This window comes from Engystomops pustulosus, chromosome 4 (genome assembly GCF_040894005.1).
Source record: "Engystomops pustulosus chromosome 4, aEngPut4.maternal, whole genome shotgun sequence".
Taxonomy (NCBI): Eukaryota; Metazoa; Chordata; class Amphibia; order Anura; family Leptodactylidae; genus Engystomops; species Engystomops pustulosus.
In genome coordinates this window covers 68,527,180-68,550,753 of record NC_092414.1, presented here as the reverse complement: position 1 = coordinate 68,550,753, position 23,574 = coordinate 68,527,180, and the positions used below count along the sequence as shown (strand labels likewise).

At 40.6% G+C, this 23,574-nt stretch overlaps 1 protein-coding gene across 1 annotated transcript; it reads right to left on the bottom strand.

Moving 5' to 3' along the window:
- Window positions 1–6,519: 6,519 nt before the first annotated feature.
- Window positions 6,520–22,759, bottom strand: STC2 (stanniocalcin 2). The gene is made up of 4 exons (XM_072146165.1): window positions 22,447–22,759; window positions 12,038–12,180; window positions 10,107–10,318; window positions 6,520–9,012 (listed from the first exon to the last, which is right to left on the bottom strand). The coding sequence occupies exons 1-4, from the start codon at window positions 22,601–22,603 to the stop codon at window positions 8,610–8,612; spliced, it is 915 nt and encodes a 304-aa protein (XP_072002266.1). The 5' UTR covers window positions 22,604–22,759; the 3' UTR covers window positions 6,520–8,609.
- Between the last annotated feature and the right edge of the window lie 815 nt (window positions 22,760–23,574).

The following is a 23,574-nucleotide window of genomic DNA, read 5'->3' as shown; positions in this document are numbered from 1 at the left end:
TGGATGTTTTAGATGCTATCTAGCTTCATTCTGTCACTCTGTCATGGCCATGCTGTTGCCCATAATTTTGGCATAATGGTGCGATTAGGCAGCCTCAGAGGCATCCATGCATGCTGCCCCTGCTGTTTCCTGTCCATTTCCGTGGTGTTTCCATCCTTTTCTGAGGTTCCCAGGTGTTTGGCCAAGCTTCCCTGTGCAGAGCCTTGGTCCCCTTGAAAAATGCTCGAGTCTCCCATTGACTTCAATGGGGTTCGTTATTCGAGACGAGCACTCGAGCATCGGGAAAAGTTCGTCTCGAATAACGAGTACCCGAGCATTTTAGTGTTCGCTCATCTCTAGTTATAACCCTATAAAGAGACGCAGGTCAGAATCCAAAAAATGGGGCTGAGCCTTAAGCTACAAAATGGCTGGGTCCTTAAGGGGTCAAAAACTTTTATGGAAATACAATATTGATGACACAAATCATGAACAGCTTTATTTGGACTATTTCCGCCACATTTTTTTCTCAACCCAAATCCCTTTTTGTTTGGATTTTTGGTGTCATTTTTGCAAATGACACTTTGACTAGGTGACTTTATTGGGAGCCAAAGACCTTTAAAACAGGTCATAACCTTGAAGGAGCGGTGTCTGCATTATAAACACTTCTGTTGGCTGTAGTTACAGTATGTACCAGATATCTTCCCTAAGGAGGAGAGCTTACTGTCCAGCAATTTGTAACGTCAATCTCTTTTAACTTGCCAAACTGTGATTTAAGTACTGAGCTATCTGGTATATCTACTGCATCATCAGGACATGTTTCTCGTAAGTTATTCAAAGCTCAGTTATTTCTACCATAATTTACATTCACACAGCACTAGAGTTACCTTAACATTCAATTATGACTATTTCTTATTATTACGCTGGCAGAAAAGCTGTCGTATATATGGTGATACATATCCTAAAGATATTCAATTAATTCTTATTAGCTCCTTTATGAGGAAAATATGGAGGAGGACATTGAATAGTTGTATGTAGTCAAATATAAAACAAAGTGGTTGCCTGGATTATGGCCGTGTGCCAAAACTAAAATCGAGCATCAAAAAGTGACACCTAGCACCAAAAATAATAAATGGTCGCCAGTGTGTTTAAATTGGGGAGTTCTTCTGCATAGAAATTGCAATTTCCTAATCCACAGTATGTAAATTTTCTGCATTTTAATATGAGAGAAGTTCTCGGGGAATCTGCAGCAAGACAGTTATTTTTAATATTTGAAGATTCACTGAGGACTGGTTATGTTCCACAGGACTGGCGTATAGCAAATGTGGTACCAATATACAAAAAAGGATCAAATAGCGATGCTGGAAACTACAGACCCGTGAGTCTAACTTCTGTGGTGGGGAAAATATTTGAGGGGTTTGTTAGAGATGCTGTCCTCGAGTAACTCACTGTGCATAACCTTATAACCCAGCATCAGCATGGGTTTATGAGAGATCGGTCCAGTCAGACTAATCTGATTGGTTTCTACGAGGAGGTAAGTTCAAGACTGGATCTGGGGAACGCTGTGGATGTTGTATATCTGGACTTTTCAAAGGCATTTGACACCGTGACACATAAAAGGTTGGTATATAAAATGAGACTGCTGGGAATAGGAGAAAATCTGTGTATTTGGGTAAGTAATTGGCTTAGTGATAGAAAACAGAGGGTGGTCATTAATGGCACATTCTCAGATTGGGTTGAGGTTACCAGTGGAGTGCCACAGGGGTCAGTATTGGGGCCACTTCTTTTTAATATTTTTATTAATGACCTTGTAGTGGGTTTACACAGTCAATATTTCAATATTTGTAGATGATACTAAGCTGTGTAAAGTAATAAATACTGAGGTCGATAGTTTAGCATTACAGAGGGATGTGTAGAAGCTTGAGGAGTGAGCAGAGAAATGGTTGATGAGGTTTAATGTAGATAAATGTAAAGTTATGCACTTGGGCCATGAAAACAAAAAGTACAATTATGTCAATTACTTGGTAAAACTGGAGCTGAAAAGGACTTGGGGGTATTGGTGGATGGTAAACTTAATTTTAGTGACCAGAGCCAGGCGGCTGCTGCTAAAGCAAATAAAATTATGGGATGTATCAAGAGAGGAATAGATTCTCATGATAAAGACATAGTTTTGCCCTTATACAAATCCCTGGTCAGGCCACACATGGAATATTGTGTACAGTTTTGGGCACCAGTGTATAAAAAGGATATAGTAGAGCTGGAACGGGTTCAGAGGAGAGCAACCAGGATTATTAGGGGAATGGGGGGATTAGAATACAATGACAGATTACAAAATCTGGGATTATTCAGTTTAGAAAAAAGACGACTGAGAGGAGACCTCATTACAATGTACAAATAACTGAATGTACAGTACAAGGATCTCTCCACAGATCTTTTTATACCTAGGCCTGTGACCAGGACAAGGGTCATCCTCTACGCCTAGAGGAGAGGCGATTTTACCATCAACATAGACAAAGGTTCTTTACTGTAAGAGCAGTGAGACTATGGAACTCTCTGCCGCAGGAGGTTGTTATGGCGGACTCTATGTACATGTTCAAGAGAGACCTGGATGCCTTTCTGGAGAGACAGAATATCACGGGTTATGGGGATAAAACATTTATTTAATTCTTAAAGGTTGGACTTGATGGACTTGCGTCTTTTTATAGCCTTATATACTATGATACTATGATACTATGAAGACCTGCAATATAATAGGGCTGCACGGAACACGCACGTTCTTCATGGCTAAAGCGGCTTGCACAGGTATTTAAGAAGTGTCTGCGCTGGGATTGTGTCGCATGCTACCCTTTTGTGGCTCAGACAGTCCCCCTTTTAGGGGGTGTGCTGTCAGACAGTCCAACTGATTTGGACTAAGCACCGTATTTAAAATTCACATTGTGTTGCACACCCTATGTTAAAGGTGCACCACTAAAAAGATGGTGAACTCTGTCGGACCTGAACGGGGAAGTGATAGATTCCTGATTTCAGGCACACAATCTTACTGAATCGCGAATGCAGAATTATACTGTAGATGGATATTGCACTTTTAGTGAACTCGAGTGGCCTTGTAAGTAAATGTGCCCCAATATGTGTATTACATGCAGGTTTTAAATCTAGATTTCACTCAAATTACATGTAGAGTCTCTGCAAACTGGGTGGACCTGAGATGAACAGAAAGGGAATCAAAGATGACATGATTAGTGATGGGCAGACCCATTAAAATTCAGTTTTGGCCTGATTTTTAAAAAATGTGTTCAGGTACTGAACCCAAATCCAATTCCCTGTTGACAGAGGTGCCAATGGAATTTAAATCTATACAGGACAAGTGTGCTACACCAGCACTGATATGCCACTGGGCTGCACACAGCCATTTTGGGGGGAATTGTCTCTAATGATTGTCACGGGTGGTCCCGCGACCCACATCGCGGGTCGCGGGCTCACCCGTGCCGCCCTGCCCCCGCCAGCGCGCCGCCAGCGCATCTCACCCATCCCGGCTCCTGGCTCGCTCCCCTCCGCTGTGCGCGCGCGTCCCCGACTGCTAGGGAGCGCGCGCGGCACCTTCTCCAAATTTAAAGGGCTAGCGCGCCATTAATTGGAGCTGGCCATATTGCCCAATTCTTCATAAGCCTGCCTCTTCCTGTTACCCTTGCCGGATCTTTGTGCCTCATAGCCTTAGAGAAAGCTTACAAGCGATTATTCCTGCGTTCCTGTGTATTCCTGCGTTCCCGTGTATTCCTGTGTGTTCCCGCTCCTGTGTCCTGTGTTACCCGAGTTCCTCCGTGTTGCTGTGTTCCGTGTGCCTGTGTTCCCGTTCCCACCTGCCTGGACCTCCTGTTGCTGACCCCGGACTTGGACCTGACGTTGCATCTCTGCCGCCTGCCCTGACCCTGTGCCTGGACCTGTCTACGAGATTGTCTTCCGCTAAGGTACCTCGACCTCGGCTGCCACCGTGGGCTAGTCACACCTGGGAACGACCTAGTGGTATCCTGCCGCAGCAAGTCCAACCCGCTTTGCGGCGGGCTCTGGTGAATACCAGGTGCCGCTGGGCTCCGGTTCCGGGTGTTGGCTAGTTACATCTCCCGCAGTGGTCCAGAGGATCCACTGATCCTAACAATGATGTCTTCATTAGAGAGTGACAATCCTCCCCAATATTGTGGCGCCCCATGCCCCCGGTATGCTGGTGCCGGCATGCTTGCACTGCATAGATTTCAATGCTACAGGCACCTTTGCCTACAGTATTTAAAGGGTATTCCGGGAATATGAATGTCTGACACAAAAACGCATGATGACATAAATAAATGAATACAACAATACTCAATGTCTTTAGTCACAAAACGGAGCTTAAATAGTTTGATTTTATGATTTACATAATTTAAGGCCTCTCTAAAGTAGGTGGAGTTATCACTAAGATGGCCGCCACTGGAAACTACAAATCCCAAGATCCTTTAGTTCTCAGTAACTCCTCCTCCCTTGTATGCTCTGCTCCCGGTGATGATATAACAGAATTTCTTGCTCTGTTACTATAGTAATGATTTGTAACTACCATCACCGAAACACCGGCCATACTGGATGCACTGCAGCCAAACATAGTGGTGATCACATGACCTGCCCAGGCGGGTGCAGGACATGTGATGTGGACATGTGGACATGTGCTTATTCCTAGAATACCCCTTTAAAGAGTAATGGCTAGAACCTCCCCTAACACAGTGGGTGGGGTGGAGGCCAACATGACGGGGGGCAGAGCGAGGAGATTGGCCCCTTTGAATTTTTGGGGAGGGTTAAGACAGTTGGGGGGAGGAAGGGGGGAGTTTAGAAGGAGCAGAGAGCGGGAAACGAGGCAGTCCAGTGAGACACAGCGCCGAAGTCCTACCCACCCGCCCTGGGTTACAGAATTGGGGTAGTTCTTAGATATTTAGTTGGGGTTTGGGCAGAGGGGAAAAAGGGGTTAAGGGATGAGGGGTTACTTGGGATTGTAAATTGCTTATCTGTCACGTTAGCCGTGGCGGGTAGAGGGTCCTCAGGGTTGGTAAAAAGTCTATCGGGAGGTGAGTCAGAAGTGAGTGACACACCTCAAAAAATTGTTGGATGATTGTTTTTGGGTCAAGGCACACTGGTTTGTGGGCTCGTACAAGGGGGTGTCCTTGGGGAGCCCGGTAGAAGACACAAGCCACTTAAGCTGGATTGCATTTAATGTTTTATATTGTTTGTCAATAAATATTGGCTGCTGTGTTCAAAAATTTTCCAAAGAAAATGGTGTTATGTCATTATTCAGGGAGGTGGTTATAAAGGGGGAGTGGGCCGTCACGGCAGCTTAAGTTAAAAGGTGGAAAGGGGGAGGAAAAGAACTGAGTTGATGCTCCCCAGTCGTGTTGTATTGTGTGGCTGTTGTGAAACACTAAATTTCCACTATGGGGACAATACAGTCTATCTATCTATCTATCTATCTATCTATCTATCTATCTATCTAGTTTCAGGAAAGAAAGCAGCACTACAATTAGTGTTTCAAGGCAGGGTGATCTTTATTTCAAGGATGCAACGTTTCGGTGAGTGTCCACCTATGCTTGAAAAAAGTGGACACTCACCGAAACGTTGCATCCTTGAAATAAAGATCACCCTGCCTTGAAACACTAATTGGAGTACTGTTGCCTTTCCTGAAACTATTATAGGATCCTTTGCCACAGATTCACAGATATTGCACCCAGCTATACAGGTTGTGCTGCCTTGGACTTTCTCGTTTTATCTATCTATCCAATTAACATGTATCCTTTAACTTAAGGCTAGGTTCAAACTACTTTTGTTAAAGCACTATTATTTTGGTATTTGTTTGTCTAACACATCTTGATATGGCTCTGTGTAAAATGCATTGGGGCACATTTATCAAGTGTCTGAAAGTCAGAATATTTCCAGTTGCCCATGGCAACCAATCACAGCTCCCCTTTAAAATATTCATGAGCACTGGTAAAATGAAAGCTGAGCTGTGATTGGTTGCCATGGGCAACTAGAAATATTCTGACTTTCAGACACTTGATAAATCTGCCTCATTGTGTATACTTTACAATGCAACCATATGTGTACCTCATGAACGTCACTGACAAACACATTTGGGCATTTATTATTGTCTTTTTTTATTATATGTCGGTTTTACAATTCGGCTTCTTTTCTGACACAACATCTGTTTTTGTCACTCAATGTGGGCGTAGCTCTTCAATCCCGACACTTTTCCCGCACTTCTAGTTTCCTGACACTTTTTTGGCACAAAATTAGACCAACAAAAAGCCAGTCTACCAACTTCTAAACCCCTTCTTTATTATGTTTTCACATAATGTCATAATGACACTTATTTGTTCTTCTTACGGTGCGCCCAATGCATTAAGGTAGTGCACCACAATTTAACATCACAGTGCCAATCACGGCTACATCCGATGCATTGTTTTGGTTGTAACAATATAAGGAAAATAAAAAATCAAAACAGACAAATAAAAACAGTGCATATGTGCATAAAACTCTGATTAAACATAAAATGTTTATTATTAATAAAATAATTATAGCAATAAATAATGTGTTATGACAAGAATAACATTACACATCTGCATAAAATTATATTAAGTTGCTTATCAAAATATACTACTAGTGGCGTAAAATATGTACAACACAAGGTGAGAAAGATGTTGAATGTTAAATAAGCTGAGCCAGAGACAATGAGGAAGATGTACCAAAACGGATGCAAAGTAAAAGTGGAGCAGTCATTAATAGCAATCAGTGTCCTCCATTTTTCGGTGGCACCCGTTATAATGTATTTCCCTCAGTGTACCTGTGTTTGTACATGTGTATAGTAGAAAACATGTGCGCACAATGTGCATGTTTATAGATATATGTATGTACTATTGTGTCCATAATGAAAATCAATACAATAAATAGAAAAAATATATACAATATGAAAGACTGAACCAGTAGATATACATGTAAACATACATTTTACTTCATTCGAGCCCTCCATTCAATCCTAACCATAGTAATGTGTGAGATTAAAAACACATATAAAAGCTCACACGTACATATACATGTATACAGACACCCACATTCACACCATGGCAGCAATATCCATTATATAAAGATAAGGAAATATATCCTTGTCATATGAACTAATAATTTTATATGATGCATGCTGAGGTGATCTGTTGAACAAGATATTCAATGCTTTGCATGGACTGTTTTATCTGTGATATGCCCATACCATGAATATACTGGATAGAATTACCCATTGACAATATTCACTGGTTTTTAGGTAGTTAAAGGACATCTATCACCAGATCAAGGATTGTAAACCAAACATACATACATACTGGTATGCATCCCACCCTCTGGCAGGATCTGCTGTTCTTTTAGCATCTTATGCCGTGTTTTTAAGAAAAAAGGGCTTTAAAAATTATGCAAATGCACCCGAGGGGCTCCAGGCTCCATTGACTCCTATGGAGCCTGGAGCCCCTCAGGCTCTTTTGCATAATTCTTAAAGTTTTTTATATACCAGGGCATAAGAAGCTAAAAGAAGAGCAGATCTTGCCAGAGGGGACACGCACCAGTATGTCAGTGTGCTTGGTTTACAATCCTTGATCTGGTGATAGATGTCCTTTAATTCGGCAATTTGGTGAGTTTCTTAAACAAGAAAAAGCTGAAAGCCTCCTATTAAAACTGTGAAAATCCTACTTTCTATGAATTAAGGTTAAGGGATAGGTAGAATAAGATAGGAGCAGAGGTTGGTCTGGTCCTTGTAGATGAAGCACTGGTCCCAGTGTTATAGAGAAGGGAAGAGGAGGCTTTACATAAATATGGGGCAACCAGGAGAAAGTTGGAATTGGTTGTGAGGTTTACTATTTGAAGAAATTATAGATTCCTTTCTACTCATAATCATTTATCCTTCTAAATGTATGTAACAGACTAGAGAGAACTGGACACCCGTAGATTTAATACTTCTGGGTGGAACCTCTTAGCTTATGGTTACATTTGGTTGTCAAAGCTAAGATGAAAGGCCACTATTTATGGACTGACTAATAGCTTTAATATTATTATTTTTTTAAATTATACATCAGAAGGTTTTTAGAGCAGAAAAGCAGGGACATAACCCTAGGCAGTGCAGAGGGTGCAAACGCATTAAGGCCCATGAGCAGTAGGGCCCATAACTTGTCTCTTCTCCAAAAGAATAGACCAGTACTATAAGCTATACATTAAAATTGGGGGGGGGGGCTGGTACAAATTTTGCATCAGGGCCCAGCAGCTTCAAGAAAGGTATCTAATATAGCTTAAAAACTGCATGTTTGTAACAATGACACCATAGTTTGCAATGTAACTAAACAGCTTTAATCACATTTACATAAATCTTGTCTAACATCATCAATCCCTGAAAGTGAAATGAGCGGAAGAAGGTAAAATATTGAATGTCTGCTCCACTTTCTCCTGGGGTAATGCTGCAGATTTTGAGAAGGAACTGCAGGCAAAGCATTGCCCTCTTGTATTATAAATGCCTTGGAATGTCCTTGATCGGAGATATGATACTTCTTGGTGGAGGAAAATGGAAAAAAAGTGGGAGTAAGACAATTTCACCTTCTGACATCTGTTAAGCCAACCGGTTTATCAGAGCTCTCAGTGGCACTAAACATCATTTTGATGAAGCTCGTCTTTCCACGATTATTAGGTTGTAACTTGTTAATTTTTTCACTTTTTGTAGCTTTAGCATCTCTTTCCAGATCAGATTGAGAGGAAGAATCACTATGGCTGCGAGAGAATTTCCCTGTGTCTCCTTTCACTATATCTCCTTGTTTTCTTGCTGGACTGGCACTGGACCCTACAGAAGCATCTCCTTGGATTGCAGAGGTGCAAAAGCTAAGAATATAGCACAGGCTTCCCCAATTCTGTGCACACTGGGCTTGGACACTACGTGTGATTGCTTCTTTCACCTCATCTCCACAGGTCAGGAGGATGTTGACTAAATCAACGTAGGGCCTAAATAAAACAAAGATTTTTGTCATATGAATGAATAATAAATATAAGACTGTATATTATACTGTACTTAATTTCTTATCATTTATATCTACAGAAAGGAATTTTACATAATTTAGAAAACAATTTATAAAACAATTACATATATTGCCCCTTCAAAGAAAATGTGCCATCAAAAAACAAAATGATAAACCAAGGACACTTACTCATAGATTCAGGAACATTGACTGACTTATATGTGTTATCCATGGCCTCCTTCCTTCTAAAATCAACTTTTAAAATTATGCTTATGAGTCTGAAGGGCTCTGGGGCATTACCAGAACATACTCACCCTCCTGATCTCTCCTTTCTCCCACTGTCTGTGTAATCTAGCAGCAGCAGGAAGTGCAGGGGGGAGGGGAGACTTTCTCTGCTCATTGTAACAGCCTGTGAAGCTACAGCACTTAAGGACTCTGGAAACACCCCCAGAGCCTTTCATTAGAATAATTATAAAAGTTGATTATAGAAAGAAGGAAGCCACAGATAACAAATATAGGAATATTACCACAGTCAATGTGGCTTAGTGGTTAGCCTTGCAGCAATGGGGACCTGGGTTCAAGTCCCGGGGGACAACATCTGCAAAGAGTTTGTATGTTCTCTCTGTGTTTGCGTGGGTTTCCCCTGGGATCCACTGTCCTATTGGCACCAGAAACGCCCCTTTAGATGCAGAATATTGTGGCGCGGCAGAAACAGTGCAGCCGCAACACAAAACTGCTGCAAACACGTCATAAATACATGTACAAGCAATTTGCACGTTCTTTTCGGTGCAAAGTCATACAGAAAACTCGAGCAAACGCTTTAAGAAATGTGTCCATTTTGTTCAGAAAAGTATGCGTGATCCACTAAAGGTTCTATATTTAGGAAACAAATAGAAAATCTATCCAAAATACATGACTGTTAAACTATCATTAACAAAAGTGTCAGTTCTATGTATGACTTGTATTTCAAATGTCAGATTTATGCTACTAGCAAAAAACTTTAAATGAGGAAATTCCAGAACTAATGGAGAGAAAATGCCCCTGGCAGAGCTGCAGCACTTCCTGGCCATCATCACTTACTCATGTAACAAGAGGTCTTTGAAGTGAATCATCTCCACAATCACTTGGACATTTTCCTTGGCAGCAGAGCAGAGGTCATGCTTGGCATAGCATTCCTTTTGGAGCTGGTGCACCATTTCTTTAATGGCAGGGCACTTACGACTGATGCAACTAAATTTATGTCTCAGTCCATGAGCTTTGCATTTAAGGGCATCCTTAATAAATGATTTTCCCTGTAATACAAATAAAATATAGCGATTTGCAAAGTTTTATAAAGCAATAAGAAATATTTGCAGTTACTCCAATAAAAGGGAACCTGTCACTGGAGAGCTAGTTTTCCCTGGGGACAGATTCACATAGTCTTTGTAAAGTAGTATGCAGACATGCTTTTATCATACCTTTGTCTTCCATTGTTCATGAAATGAACGTTCTATAACTTTACCCAGCTCCCTGCCAGCATCTTCCTGCAAGTCCTGGGGGAGGCTCCATTTAAAAATCTAACATGTGCTTTCTAATTACCATATTTTGTATCTTTGCCCCGTGGCTAATCAATATTCAATTCATTCTCCTCCCACATCCTCCCTCTCTCCATCCATCCCCTTCCGACCATGGTGTTGGCTCACTGCACAGCAAACCCTGAGCTTGTGCAGTGAAACATCTACCTCTCACTGCTCACTGTGCCCCATCCCTACCCTCTGTAAATAACTCTGTCTAGTTACCTCCGCTCTGCATATCTTCAAGCTCAGCGAGCCGTCTCGTTGCCCAAGGTGCATGATCGAGCTGATGTCATGAGGGGAGGGATGGACAGAGCGAGGATATGGGAAGGAGGTGGGTTGAATATTGATTAGCCGGGTGCCGAGGGTACAAAATATGGTAATGAGAAAGAACATGTTAGATTTTGAAATGGAACTTGGAGGAAGATGCTGGCAGGGAGCTGGGTAAAGTTAAATAATGTTTATTTCATGAACAATGGAAGACACAGGTATGTTAAAAGCATGTCTGCATACTACTTTACAATGTCTATGGGAACCTGTCCCCAGGGAAAAATAACCCTCTGGTGACAGGTTCCGTTAAAACATAGGTTTTTTTTACATGTCTATTAAGGTAATTACAAATATCACACTTTTGGGGTAGCTTGTTTTAGAATTCAGCCTTGTGTCTCTATACACTCTGACATCGTAGGCCGTGTAGGGAAGCATCCTTTTGAGAAAAAGAATGTTAACACCCTGTCATCTCTTAATGTATACATTTGTAAAAGAAATAAAAGAAAAACAGCAAAATGAAGAGTTCTTGAAAAGATAGAGTAAAATTGTTGCCTTTAGAAAAGATAAAACAACCAAGCGCAACCTTGTGATCGTGGCAGTTCTAGAAAAGGGGTCCTACAGCAAAGAACAAAATGGTTTCCACAATAAAATGCCTGGTTTTGTCACTCAGGACCGGATATTTTAGAGGTGGTTCTGGTGTATTGTGTCTTGTGCACCATTTTATCGACTTACAAGGCTAGAACTTTTTGCCACTTTGTGCCAAGTGTCCCAATTTTAAAACAAAAAAATGGCTCCGATGGGAGAGGAAAAAGACAACTAGGGTGAGGATGCCCCGTTTATTCTTATTTTCTAGAACCTGCAACGAAAACCTGGTGCAGATTATAGCTCAAATCAATCTCAAGGTTGGACCTGGTGTAGATTTCAATTCCGATGCACAAGTGATGCACCAGTCCCACTGCGTATTTCTCCGTCCTTTAGGGAAGCCATCTTCCCTTTCCTAACAAGGACAAGCAACTCAGAATCAGAAAGGTGAGCCTTGTATAGATTCTATCCAACGTGGTCTTATTGCAGAACATGATTTATTTTGTCGTGTGGGTCCATCGTATCTGGGAACCTCATACATATTAGAATATCATCAGTTCTAGCAAAAAGTTCCAATTACTGATGTTAATAAAAGCAATATAATACCTGTGCATCAAATCTACCAGCATTGTGCAGAAAGGTCATGCAGATTTCATGTAGTCCTCGGATCTCGCAGGAATTGTTCTCAAAGCATTCAAAGACTCCACAACCAACATCTCCAGCATTGACAAGACAATGTTGAATTTCAGCTGAAATCATAAAGAAAACTGTTTAAAACTGTGCCAAGTAAACATTTACAACATCAGCAAAAAAGAAGAAAGTCATACAGGTTTAATCAAGTGCTAACATAAAATAAGAAGTGGAAACCAGCTCATTGCTAAAGGAACAATGTTATATTAATAGCAAAAAAAATTCTGTTCCTCTACTGGCTATGGGTTGCCAGTCAGTTTTCTAATGCATAAATGGACAATTAAACCCTCGGAAAACCCATCATATAATTACATACAGATCAGCTACAGCTTTATTGCCCCATGTGGAAGTATCATGCACAAGATACATATTCTGGGTCTGTGAAGGAGTCTCTGTTTTGGTCTGGTTGGTTGCTAGTCTTCACTTAGTTTTGTTATTTGTAATTGTGTTTGTATATTATGACCAGATAGATACAGGTGCTATATAGAGAAGTGGGCCCAGAAAAAAGGGCCCGTGTCCATCAAAACCACTGACCAAACTTGATATTGACTTAATACTTAGAGATAATTAGGGCTATTGATCATACAGCGGCTCTCCAGCCCCTTGAGGTATCTGAAGGGGTCCTGTGTAGTTTTTCTCTGCTGTTTATTTCTATACCACTCAGAATTTGAAAAAATATGAAAATTGCTTGGCTGTGGACAGGAACACCCTTCACCGGCCCACTCCCCACCGGCTGCGCCCACCATGGTTCCCACTTCACACCAATCTACGCCCCCCTGGCATGGAGGTGGCGGAAAAGGGAAAAAAGCCTGGCGCAGAAGCCCTGATAAATACCCTCCAATGAGGCAAACTATCTTCAACCCTACATCCTCTGTATTGTTACTCTTATTCTGTAAATATGTACACAGTGAATTACTACTATTCTTCTGGATGGCAACTGCATTGTAATACTTTTCTGCATATATGGGCACTGAACAGAACTACTACTACTGCTTTTAACCTGCATATATGGAGCAGTACTGCAACAATCATTCCATATGTATATATATAATATATATATATATATATACACAGCACTATTACTCTTATCCCGCAAATACAGGAACTACAAAATACTACTACTACTTATGCTACACAGCACATGTCTGGTGCTGTAACTATGCAATAAGTGTAAAGTTGTAATGCTTTCCAGCTCATGCTTTTCAGTGTTGGGGTGAGGGGGCACAAATCCATCCCTGACTATTTGTAAAACTAACTGTTATTAATATTACTATTGTACCAATCTGTTGCCTCCTGTTTCATGACTATAAATTATTTTTCTCATGGGTTTAAGGGTCATCTGACAACAAATTCCTCTGCTCTTGAAAGCCCGAAGTAACATGAAACACATTTGGCTTCTCATATTCCACTTGTACACCCTCTCTCTCCAACTGCCTTACCAGACATTACAATGATGCTGAACATCAGGAGATGTATTATTAAAGATGTAATTCAAGCAGCGGCTGCGGGGTCAAGTGTTCAGCAGTAGTCCTCAAAATACATTGTAATGTATAATGGAGGATCTAATATGAACTGCGTGATCACAACTTCACATTCTCTAAGGCTGAGTTCACACAAACCTCAACAAATGGACATTTTTTTCATATCTATGTTGAGACAGTATAATTGTAGAAGAGATGGAGACATGTCACTTGAGACAATTGTGTCTAGCAGTCATCTGTGTCACTGACCAAAGACAAGCACATGGTCCACATTGTGGCAAACTTATTAGCCATTTAGAGTCTGTTGTTCATACAGACAGACTTGGCCATGTGACAGATTTTTAGTATTAATGGATGCATGATGGTAAGCCAGAAATCTGGCTATATAATCCTTAATTGACCTAGATCCATATATACTGATATTTTTTGGCGCTGCAGTCACAGTGCAGCTGCGATACAATACTTGCGCATACACTTAAATACATGTTTGCACATTCTTTTTTTTAGTGCAAAGCTGGGGTCCTGGGTTCAAGTCCCATCCAGGTCAACATCTGCATGTTCTCTTTGTGTTTGCTTGGGTTTCTTATGGGTCCTCTGGTTTCCTCCCACACTCTAAAAACATACTAGTAGGTTGATTAGATTGTGAGCCCCATTGGGGACAGGGACTAAATGATCTGGCAAGCTCTGTGTGCGCTATATAAATAAAGCAATTATAATGTGGGCCAATGTGTAAGAAAGCCAGTTCTTTTTATTAATATATTGGTATCTGAATAATCACACATTCGTAGTAAAGAATCATCTCTGCTTTGATCTAAACTTTTTTGCCTTTGATGAGAATGAGAAAGGACATTTTAGCAGATGAGTGTTGATTCTACCTTCTACAAGCAGTCTTATTGATAAATCGTCTTTGTATAAAAATGTTATCAGCAAGAAAATGCAACAAAATGTTCCCTTGTAACCTGTAGGTATAATACCAGAAATACTGTGGGAGGACTCAGTAATGTGTCGAAGAACTCGACAACACTAGTCTTTTGCTGCAACAGATAATAATAATTCTTTATTTATATAGCGCACACAGATTACGCAGCGCTGCACAGAGCTTGCCAAATCAGTCCCTGTCCCTAATGGGCCTCACAATCTTAACAACCTACCAGTATGTTTTGGAGTGTGGGAGGAAACCGGAGGACCCAGAGGAAACCCACGCAAACCCAAAGAGAACATACAAACTCTTTGCAGATGTTGACCCTGGGACTCAAACCCAGGTCCTCAGCACTGCAAGGCTGTAATGCTAACCACTCAGCCACCGTGCTGCCCAGATTCATCATTGTGATCCTACTTTTAGAGATGCATTTCTGGGTGTGGCCACATTCCTCTAGGCCATGCCGCCTTTGTTAGACGAGTTGTAAAAGAGCCAAAAAGTGGTCTTAAAGCCTTGATAAATGTCTCGGAAGGTGTTTTAGTCTTTTGGTCCAAATCCGCTAGTAAATCATCTTTAACTTTAAAGAAGACCTGTCAGAAGAATTCCACCCCTCACACCTGTAATACCTGCCAGTAATGGGTTAAAAGTCCCCCATATCACCTAAAATGGTCTACCAATGAGGCACAGTACCTTAATTACATTATTTTTTTTTATATGAAAATTAGTAGACGAGTCAAATTCTGAATAGAAGAGTCATGTTTCTCCTGGCTTCCAGTGAACCCCATGTTCTTCTTTTGATTGACAGCTCATTGCCTCTTCATAAGTAGACAACAAGTTAAATTCTGAATAGAAGAGTCATGTTTCTCCTGGCTTCCAGTGAACCCCACCTCCTTCTTTTGATTGACAGTTCAGTGCCTGAGTAGACAGGAAGTCCTCTCCCTGTTTGCTTCCTGTCCTTGCTGCAGATCTTCTCACCCTGCATCCCATGATGGACAGAACCAAGTGGTGATGGGCAGAGCCAAGCGACGTTGGGCAGTGCCAATAAAGACTAAGTTAGAAAAAGTTTGGGTAGTGATTTTACTAGTGGAAGGAGGCTGATTTAAGCTTGGACACCTGTGCTGCAGTTTTCAAAAAAGGCACCACAGTGGTTTACTGTTACTGTTCTTGAGTGCAGGTTCCCTTTAAAACATATTTAATATACACTCACCGGCCACTTTATTAGGCACACCATGCTAGTAACGGGTTGGACGCCCTTTTGCCTTCAGGACTGCCTCAATTCTTCGTGGCATAGATTCAACAAGGTGCTGGAAGCATTCCTCAGAGATTTTGGTCCATATTGACATGATGGCATCACACAGTTGCCGCAGATTTGTCGGCTGCACATCCATGATGCGAATCTCCCGTTCCACCACATCCCAAAGATGCTCTATTGGATTGAGATCTGGTGACTGTGGAGGCCATTTGAGTACAGTGAACTCATTGTCATGTTCAAGAAACCAGTCTGAGATGATTCCAGCTTTATGACATGGCGCATTATCCTGCTGAAAGTAGCCATCAGATGTTGGGTACATTGTGGTCATAAAGGGATGGACATGGTCAGCAACAATACTCAGGTAGGCTCAACGATGCTCAATTGGTACCAAGGGGCCCAAAGAGTGCCAAGAAAATATTCCCCACACCATGACACCACCACCACCAGCCTGAACCGTTGATACAAGGCAGGATGGATCCATGCTTTCATGTTGTTGACGGCAAATTCTGACCCTACCATCCGAATGTCGCAGCAGAAATCGAGACTCATCAGACCAGGCAACGTTTTTCCAATCTTCTACTGTCCAATTTCGATGAGCTTGTGCAAATTGTAGCCTCAGTTTCCTGTTATTAGCTGAAAGGAGTGGCACCCGGTGTGGTCTTCTGCTGCTGTAGCCCATCTGCCTCAAAGTTCGACGTACTGTGCGTTCAGAGATGCTCTTCTGCCTACCTTGGTTGTAAAGGGTAGCGATTTGAGTCTTTTTTTGTTTGTTGCCTTTCTATCATTTCGAACCAGTCTGCCCATTCTCCTCTGACCTCTGGCATCAACAAGGCATTTCCGCCCACAGAACTGCAGCTCCCTAGATGTTTTTTTTCCTGAACCATTCTCTGTAAACCCTAGAGATGGTTGTGCGTGAAAATACCAGTAGATCAGCAGTTTCTGAAATACTCAGACCAGCCCTTCTGGCACCAACAACCATGCCACGTTTAAAGGCACTCAAATCACCTTTCTTCCCAATACTGATGCTCGGTTTGAACTGCAGGAGATTGTCTTGACCATGTCTACATGCCTAAATGCACTGAGTTGCCGCCATGTGATTGGCTGATTAGAAATTAAGTGTTAACGAGCAGTTGGACAGGTGTACCTAATAAAGTGGCCGGTGAGTGTATGTACTTCATGTAAGAAGTTGGAAGAGTACTATGAGGGACGGGGTTCAATCATCATAGCCCCAGTATGGTTATGGAGGGTTGAGAATGTCTGCCTGCATACCATAAAACCCCAAACCATAAAATACAAAACAGTTTTCAGTTTCCAAAATGAAGAAGTTAAAAGCTTCCAAACTTGTACAATGCGTCTAGATTAGCTTCTAACCACAGAAGTAATATCTCATGAATTTTGGAACATTGTACTAATTGTCGGAACAGGTAGTTCCATACATACAAGAGCGATTTTAACCATGAGGATTTAACCATGTACAACGATCAAAGTGTATTACATTTACATGAACTATTGTGTTCATTTTTATAACTGGATTGGAATAGTTATTTTTAAGAAAACAATATTCAGAAGTGACCTAGTTTTCACTTGGACTTGAAAACATTCCCTCAACTGTCCATGCTGCAGTGGTGAGTGCCAGCTCATTCCTCATTCACGTCACACAAGTGAATGATCATATTAGGAACTTAGTTACATAAATGTTTTCAAAACATCCCTCTTGCCCCCCCCCCCCCATTGATGACTATTAAGTGAACTATGAGTTGTAACAAATACTTCGCAAAATGCTGACCCTATGACCTATGGGAGCAATGTATTTTTTAAACCTCTGCTGCAGCAGCCAGGAAGTGTGACCCTACTTGTACTTCACTTGGCTTTTATACTTAGCAAATATTACTTTACTAAGAAAAACCATATTGCTGAGAATTGACTGTTCTCACAAGGTACTGAGCCATGTTCTACTATTCAAAATATGCTGCTTTGTCTGGACTGTGACTTCATCTTTAGTCTGGATAACCAAGGGCGTGAGGTTATAAATTTACAAAAGGCGTGAAACTATGTGTAAATCTTCTCATATTCTTCTCCCCATTGAGATATTGCTCAATGTGATAGTATATTCATCAGACAACTATTCAGCAAGTACAATGGTACATATATGTGATGTCATCAGTGGGCGCCGCCATTGGCTTGAGAAAGCGCCACTGAGCGCGAAACGGCCCTGTTGCCAAGGCTTGCTTCTCCCTGCATGTGATTTTATGCTTCTTCACCTGAATAAAGGACATGACACTTTTCTATCAAGTGGGTGTACAATGGTACAAAGTATGGACTTACTACTTAAGAGAAGGATCAGCTTAATTGGTGAATGTAGTGCAGTCATCAGTTATAAAGTTACCAGGGTTAGCTACATTTACTTTTACTATGGGTATCTTCTCCAGCAAGTAGTAGGGTGAAGGGTTTCTATCAAAGTGTGGTCATCAAGTGGACTATTGCACAGATTACAAGGGTCCCAGCAGTGAATGTTTTTTGATCATTTTATAAGGAAAACCATTTATGAGACCGGTTATGTGGGTTACACATTGATTTTTGGGTAGGTTGCTTTTATGGAAAGGTAAATAATTAAAGTCATGACGTAAAGGAATTCTCCTCTCAGCATACCTGATGGTAGATGCCAATACTCACCCCCCATCCTCTGCCGATATGCAGTGCCGACGTAATAAAAAAATAAATAATAAAAATATGTAAATGGTCTCTTCTGATTGGTAATTATGCATGGCTCTTGACATGGCTGGCTTCGTCAACACAGCGGTCAGAGAGACGGCTCTCCCTCTGCAGTTCTTATGCTGTGTGTGATCATAGCAGAGTGTATAGATGTAATGCTATGATCACGCATAGCACGCAAACTGCATAATTACTAATCAGAGGCTAATTTACATATTTTTAAAACCCTTTTTTCGTGGAGTACTTCCACCCTCCCTCTATGTGCTCACTGCTGCTGAGATTACAGGAAGTGCCGAGGGAGCAGGGGGAGAGGAAGACTGAGATGTGCTGCTGCAAAGTGTAACAATAACCTGTAAAGCAGGAGCACAGAGGGGCTCTGGTAGCACCCACCAGAGCCCTACTAGCTCATTAGCTGATTTTAGAAGGAAGGAAGCCATGGGTAACAAATAAAAGATTACCGAAGCCACAGTACCTGGATCTATGAGTAAGTGTCCCTGGTTTATCATGATGTATTTTATTGGTAGATTTTCTTTAAAGACTTCTGATAAATTTGTAAGGAACTGTCTGATAAGAGGTGGTAGAGGTGCAGCATTTCTCTTTAGAGGGAGTTAAACATTTCAAGTGGATTTGCATTACTAGAACTTCAATGTCAAATAGGTGAGCACCAACTAAGATTTATTTTGGATGTTACCACGTTTTGATGAATACATATAGTTTTGCTTCTGTGGTAAAGTGATACATTAGACTTTAGTAGTCCAAGGTTTCTTACCAAATGTTACTACTATTGTTCTGTCGCAAGGCCTACAAGGTACCATGCGACTAACACCACATTGCATATCTATATTTAATGTATTACTCTGTACTAAGTATATATCACAGTATATATCATTGTAGTACTTTATATTTGTAAGAGAACTAGGATCAATTTATATTTTATTTAACGATCCTGTGAGATCGCTCTTTTACTATGTTCTAAGGGTCGCGCGGCTCACTTTCGTCGGACTGTTCGCTGTTTTTGGGATTTGCGCAGGTTTGACAGGTATTTATTGCGTTGGGATTGTGTCGCACGCAATTGGATTGTGGCGCTGCTATGCTGGCTTTCATGCAACAGAAATCGGGTGCGTGCAGTCGGACGTTCCGACTGTTTCGGACTCAGCGCAGGATTTTAGATTCAAATTGTGTCGTAAGACAATGCACTTACATGAACCAGGATGAAAAAAGTTAACTCCGTCGGACCTGAGCGGGAAAGCCGCACATTCAGGATATCGGGCGCACAATCTTATTGCGGCACAGTGCATCGTCGGACAATGCACTTTCTCTAACTCTAAGGAATGGGTATTTAAATGTGCCCCATTGTCTCATGCTGGTGTTTGTACAGTTATGTAACAGTCCTACTTGGGAATAATTGGTATGGATATTTTCTATTAATATTACACATACCGTAGTGTGTATTGATTCTAATAATACTAATAAGGCTTTTTACTGCCTACTGGTTAGGGGGTCTTCCAGTTTCTTACAATACAATCTATACTATTTTTGACAAGAATTGCTAGCCCTATGATGTATACTGCATCATAACATACAAATTCACAGAATTATTTTAATGAATAATTAAAGTACATTATGACATAATATTCCATCTATGTTTAAAGTAGATACTATCCAGGAACCAAATACTTCTTATCTTATATTACATATACCACAGCAAACTCCTAGAGTACAGGGATATTAATAGTTATCTGGGAGTTACCGTACTTGACCACACTGAGATTACATCTAGTTCTCTCCCATGAGACAGCTTATGTTGATCCTTGAACTTAACCAAGTTTTCAGACTTAAAACCAATTTGCCAATTCCTAAAAACTGGAACACCCAATCCATGCTTTTTTAGACTATTCTATTGAGACTGGAGTCCTGATGTTGCTCATAGCCAAGTGAGAGCCCCAAAGTTCTGACTGACAGTCAGGTATAATAAAGATGCAAAAATAAGTTCTTTTTAAAGATCACCTGTTTCATTTTTTTTCTAAATATTACAGAATAAAGTGAATTAACTATCATTCTTTCTTCCATTTCCAAACATTCTGAGGAGCTCCGTGGGGCTGTGGTTAAAGTTTCTTTGTATGACTGACTAGAGGAGCGCTAGAGAAGAAGCCAGGAAGTAAAAAGCATGTCCAATGTCAACTAATTCACACTAAAATAATGATTGAGAGGCAATAATAAAAAGAAAGGTAGATCATAGCTAGAGGTTAGAATAGTAATAATAAACCTATATTAATTAATATTAATTAATTAAATAATATTTATATATCACCATCAAATTCAGTAGAGCTTTACAGATTCTGGGGAACATATTCAAATAAAATAAGACATTACAGAGTAACAACAGTCATATAAAACAATCGGAGTGCGGGCCCTACTTGCCAGAGCTGACATTTAAATAAATAGACAGGTGATAGACAGATATGAGATAGATAGATAGATCTCACAATTTGCAGATTTATGAAATCTATTACTATGTTCTTCATTTGTTAACTATTTTACAGCAGACAAGAAATGATTGTCAGCTCTGTGGAGAAAGAACAGGCACTTTCCCACTCATTGCTATCCACTTGGCACAGTGTAAGCCAGTGGCTTGTAAACAGAATAAATCATTATCAAGCCTAGCTTGCTAGGAATGTAACTATGCCTGACACAGGCACAATCGGGCTTGGTTATGTAGACCACAGAGGTAATGCAATGTTCCCCTAAGGGAAAACTGCAAAGAAATGCATAGTGTAAAGCGAAAATGAAAAGCACATTACATGTTTAAAGTTATGTTTTTAATCCTTAAAAAATTGGGTTATGTAAATATGCAAATTATAATTCTCAAAATCAGCACATACCATTACACTCAGAATAGACTTTACAGTACAAGCTTTCTGTGTAGAATGGTTTCTTGGGCATCTCCCAATCACCTCAAAGTACTAGTGTTACCCAAATTGGCACACTGGATTTCACTGACATGTTTGCTAAGCATCAGACAGGGCATTTCTTGTAAAAGATCTCAGCCTTGGTCTTTTCAGACAAAACACCCAGCTATTTACTACTGCAGCCTGTCTGGGGATGTGTGTTTTTTTCATCCTCTGGGTTGAAGACATTAACTCTGCAATCCCCATGTGACTGGAGTAACATTCCAGCTCTGATATGCACTCTTAGCACGTGGTTTTATACAGGCATTGAAGAAGCATACTACACACTACAAATCACAGCACTTGTCATCAAGTCCCATTTTATAACTACAAAATGAACTGCACTTCTATTGCAGAATTCCTAAAATATGTGCTATATCCCATTTACCTGACAATGCTCTCTCTATGCTGCCCCATAGCAGAATACATACAAAATACAAAATGTATCTGTGAGTAAATAATAAGAATATTTAAGGATTTTCAGGAATGAATCTGTTAACTGGTGATATTATACAGTGATAATGCACACTGCAATATCTGGGCAAATGACATAATCCACTCACTTGCAACCCCAGCTCTGCTGCATACCATCAGGGGAACCAGCAAACATACAAAAATGCAAAACATGGCAACTCTAGCCTCCTGGAGCCCAGATGTACAACATGCTTGTCCCAGCTGTGTGATGCTCTCAGAGTCTGGGACATCCCATATTCCAGACTGTCCTGGCTGTAACATTGCAGCCAAGTTGTAGTTAACCCTATGACACAGTCTAATATATAGTATTACTATACTATTACTAATATTACTGTATTTATTTCTAGCAATTTAAAACATAAACAATGTTTATAGCATTTTAGCTCATTTTAAGCAGAATAGAAATATAAATGTAAGAAGTACCCAGCATTACAGAGCTGAGTTTGTCACTAGATTGCAGGTAAAACAGAGAAAGAGACCAAAGAAGTGAAATGACACATGTGACACATTCAGCCCCACAATTGCTGAGCCATAAATACCTGTGTTCTGCAGGGAGAGCCTTCCTTTCTGATTTGCCAGCTTGTCTCTATCCTGGTTACTGTCAGGCAGATCTGTAGCATCTGTCCCATAAACTGCATCAAGGCTTGCAAACACCAGCCCAAGTGTAACTAGTCTGCTGAGGAGTTCCCTGCACATGGTCCTGCCTTACTGTAGTGAGAGGCTGAGAAGAGAGATCAGCCTGCTGTGCTCTATAGCCCTTCCACTGTCAGTACAACTGGAGCAGGGAATGATGAGGATCTGGAAGGGAGGGTGCCTCAAATATCCCCTGGAAGCTCTGGTGTCACTTGAATGAAGGAGTCAAGCAGGTGTTGTCTTCAGGGGGAACCAATAGCAGCATGCAGGCACTATGACAAGACACACAGAGGGAGGGGGATCCAGCCCACATACTACTACTAAGAGGAACATGCATGTGCTGTCAACTTGTCCCATCAACCACTACTTGCCTCACCTCTTCAGAGCCTTAACTTCTTATACATACACTTTCTCAGACACTTCTATCTGCTTTTTGTTCTTGCTTCAGGTCAGTTTGTCAATTCACTAAACTATCCAGAAAATCTCTTAAATCCTATGTATACCAATTAACTATGTATCAATTTCTTGATATCTGCATAAAGCTTTCTTTCTATCAGCTTTCTATCTTTCTACATTATTGTATCTTTCTAAGAATTTAACTATTGCTTCTATCCATCTATCTATGTATCTATTATATATTCATCTATCGATCTATCTATGTATCTATCTATCTTTCTATTATATATCTATCTATATTCTATCTATATTGTATCTATCTATCTATCTTGTATCTATCTATCTATCTATCTATCTATCTTGTATCTATCTATCTATCTATCTTGCATCTATCTATCTATCTTGTATCTATCTATCTATCTATCTATCTATCTATCTATCTATCTATCTATCTATCTATCTTGTATCTATCTATCTATCTATCTATCTTGTATCTATCTATCTATCTATCTATCTATCTATCTATCTATCTATCTATCTATCTATCTATCTATCTATTCACTAGGCTCCCTTAAAGCACAGACAACACACAGAGAAGGAAAGAGAGAGAGATGGAGAAAGAAAGCCAAAAGAGATAA

Bases quoted from the DNA above. Each gene is read 5' to 3' on its own strand.
- STC2 (XM_072146165.1), bottom strand. From the start codon at position 22,603: ATGTGCAGGGAACTCCTCAGCAGACTAGTTACACTTGGGCTGGTGTTT. The intron at 12,181-22,446 runs GTATTTATGGCT...TTATGATTTCAG, and splicing joins GCTCTCCCTGCAGAACACAG to CTGAAATTCAACATTGTCTT. The intron at 10,319-12,037 runs GTATTATATTGC...TTTGTATTACAG, and splicing joins CTGGTAGATTTGATGCACAG to GGAAAATCATTTATTAAGGA.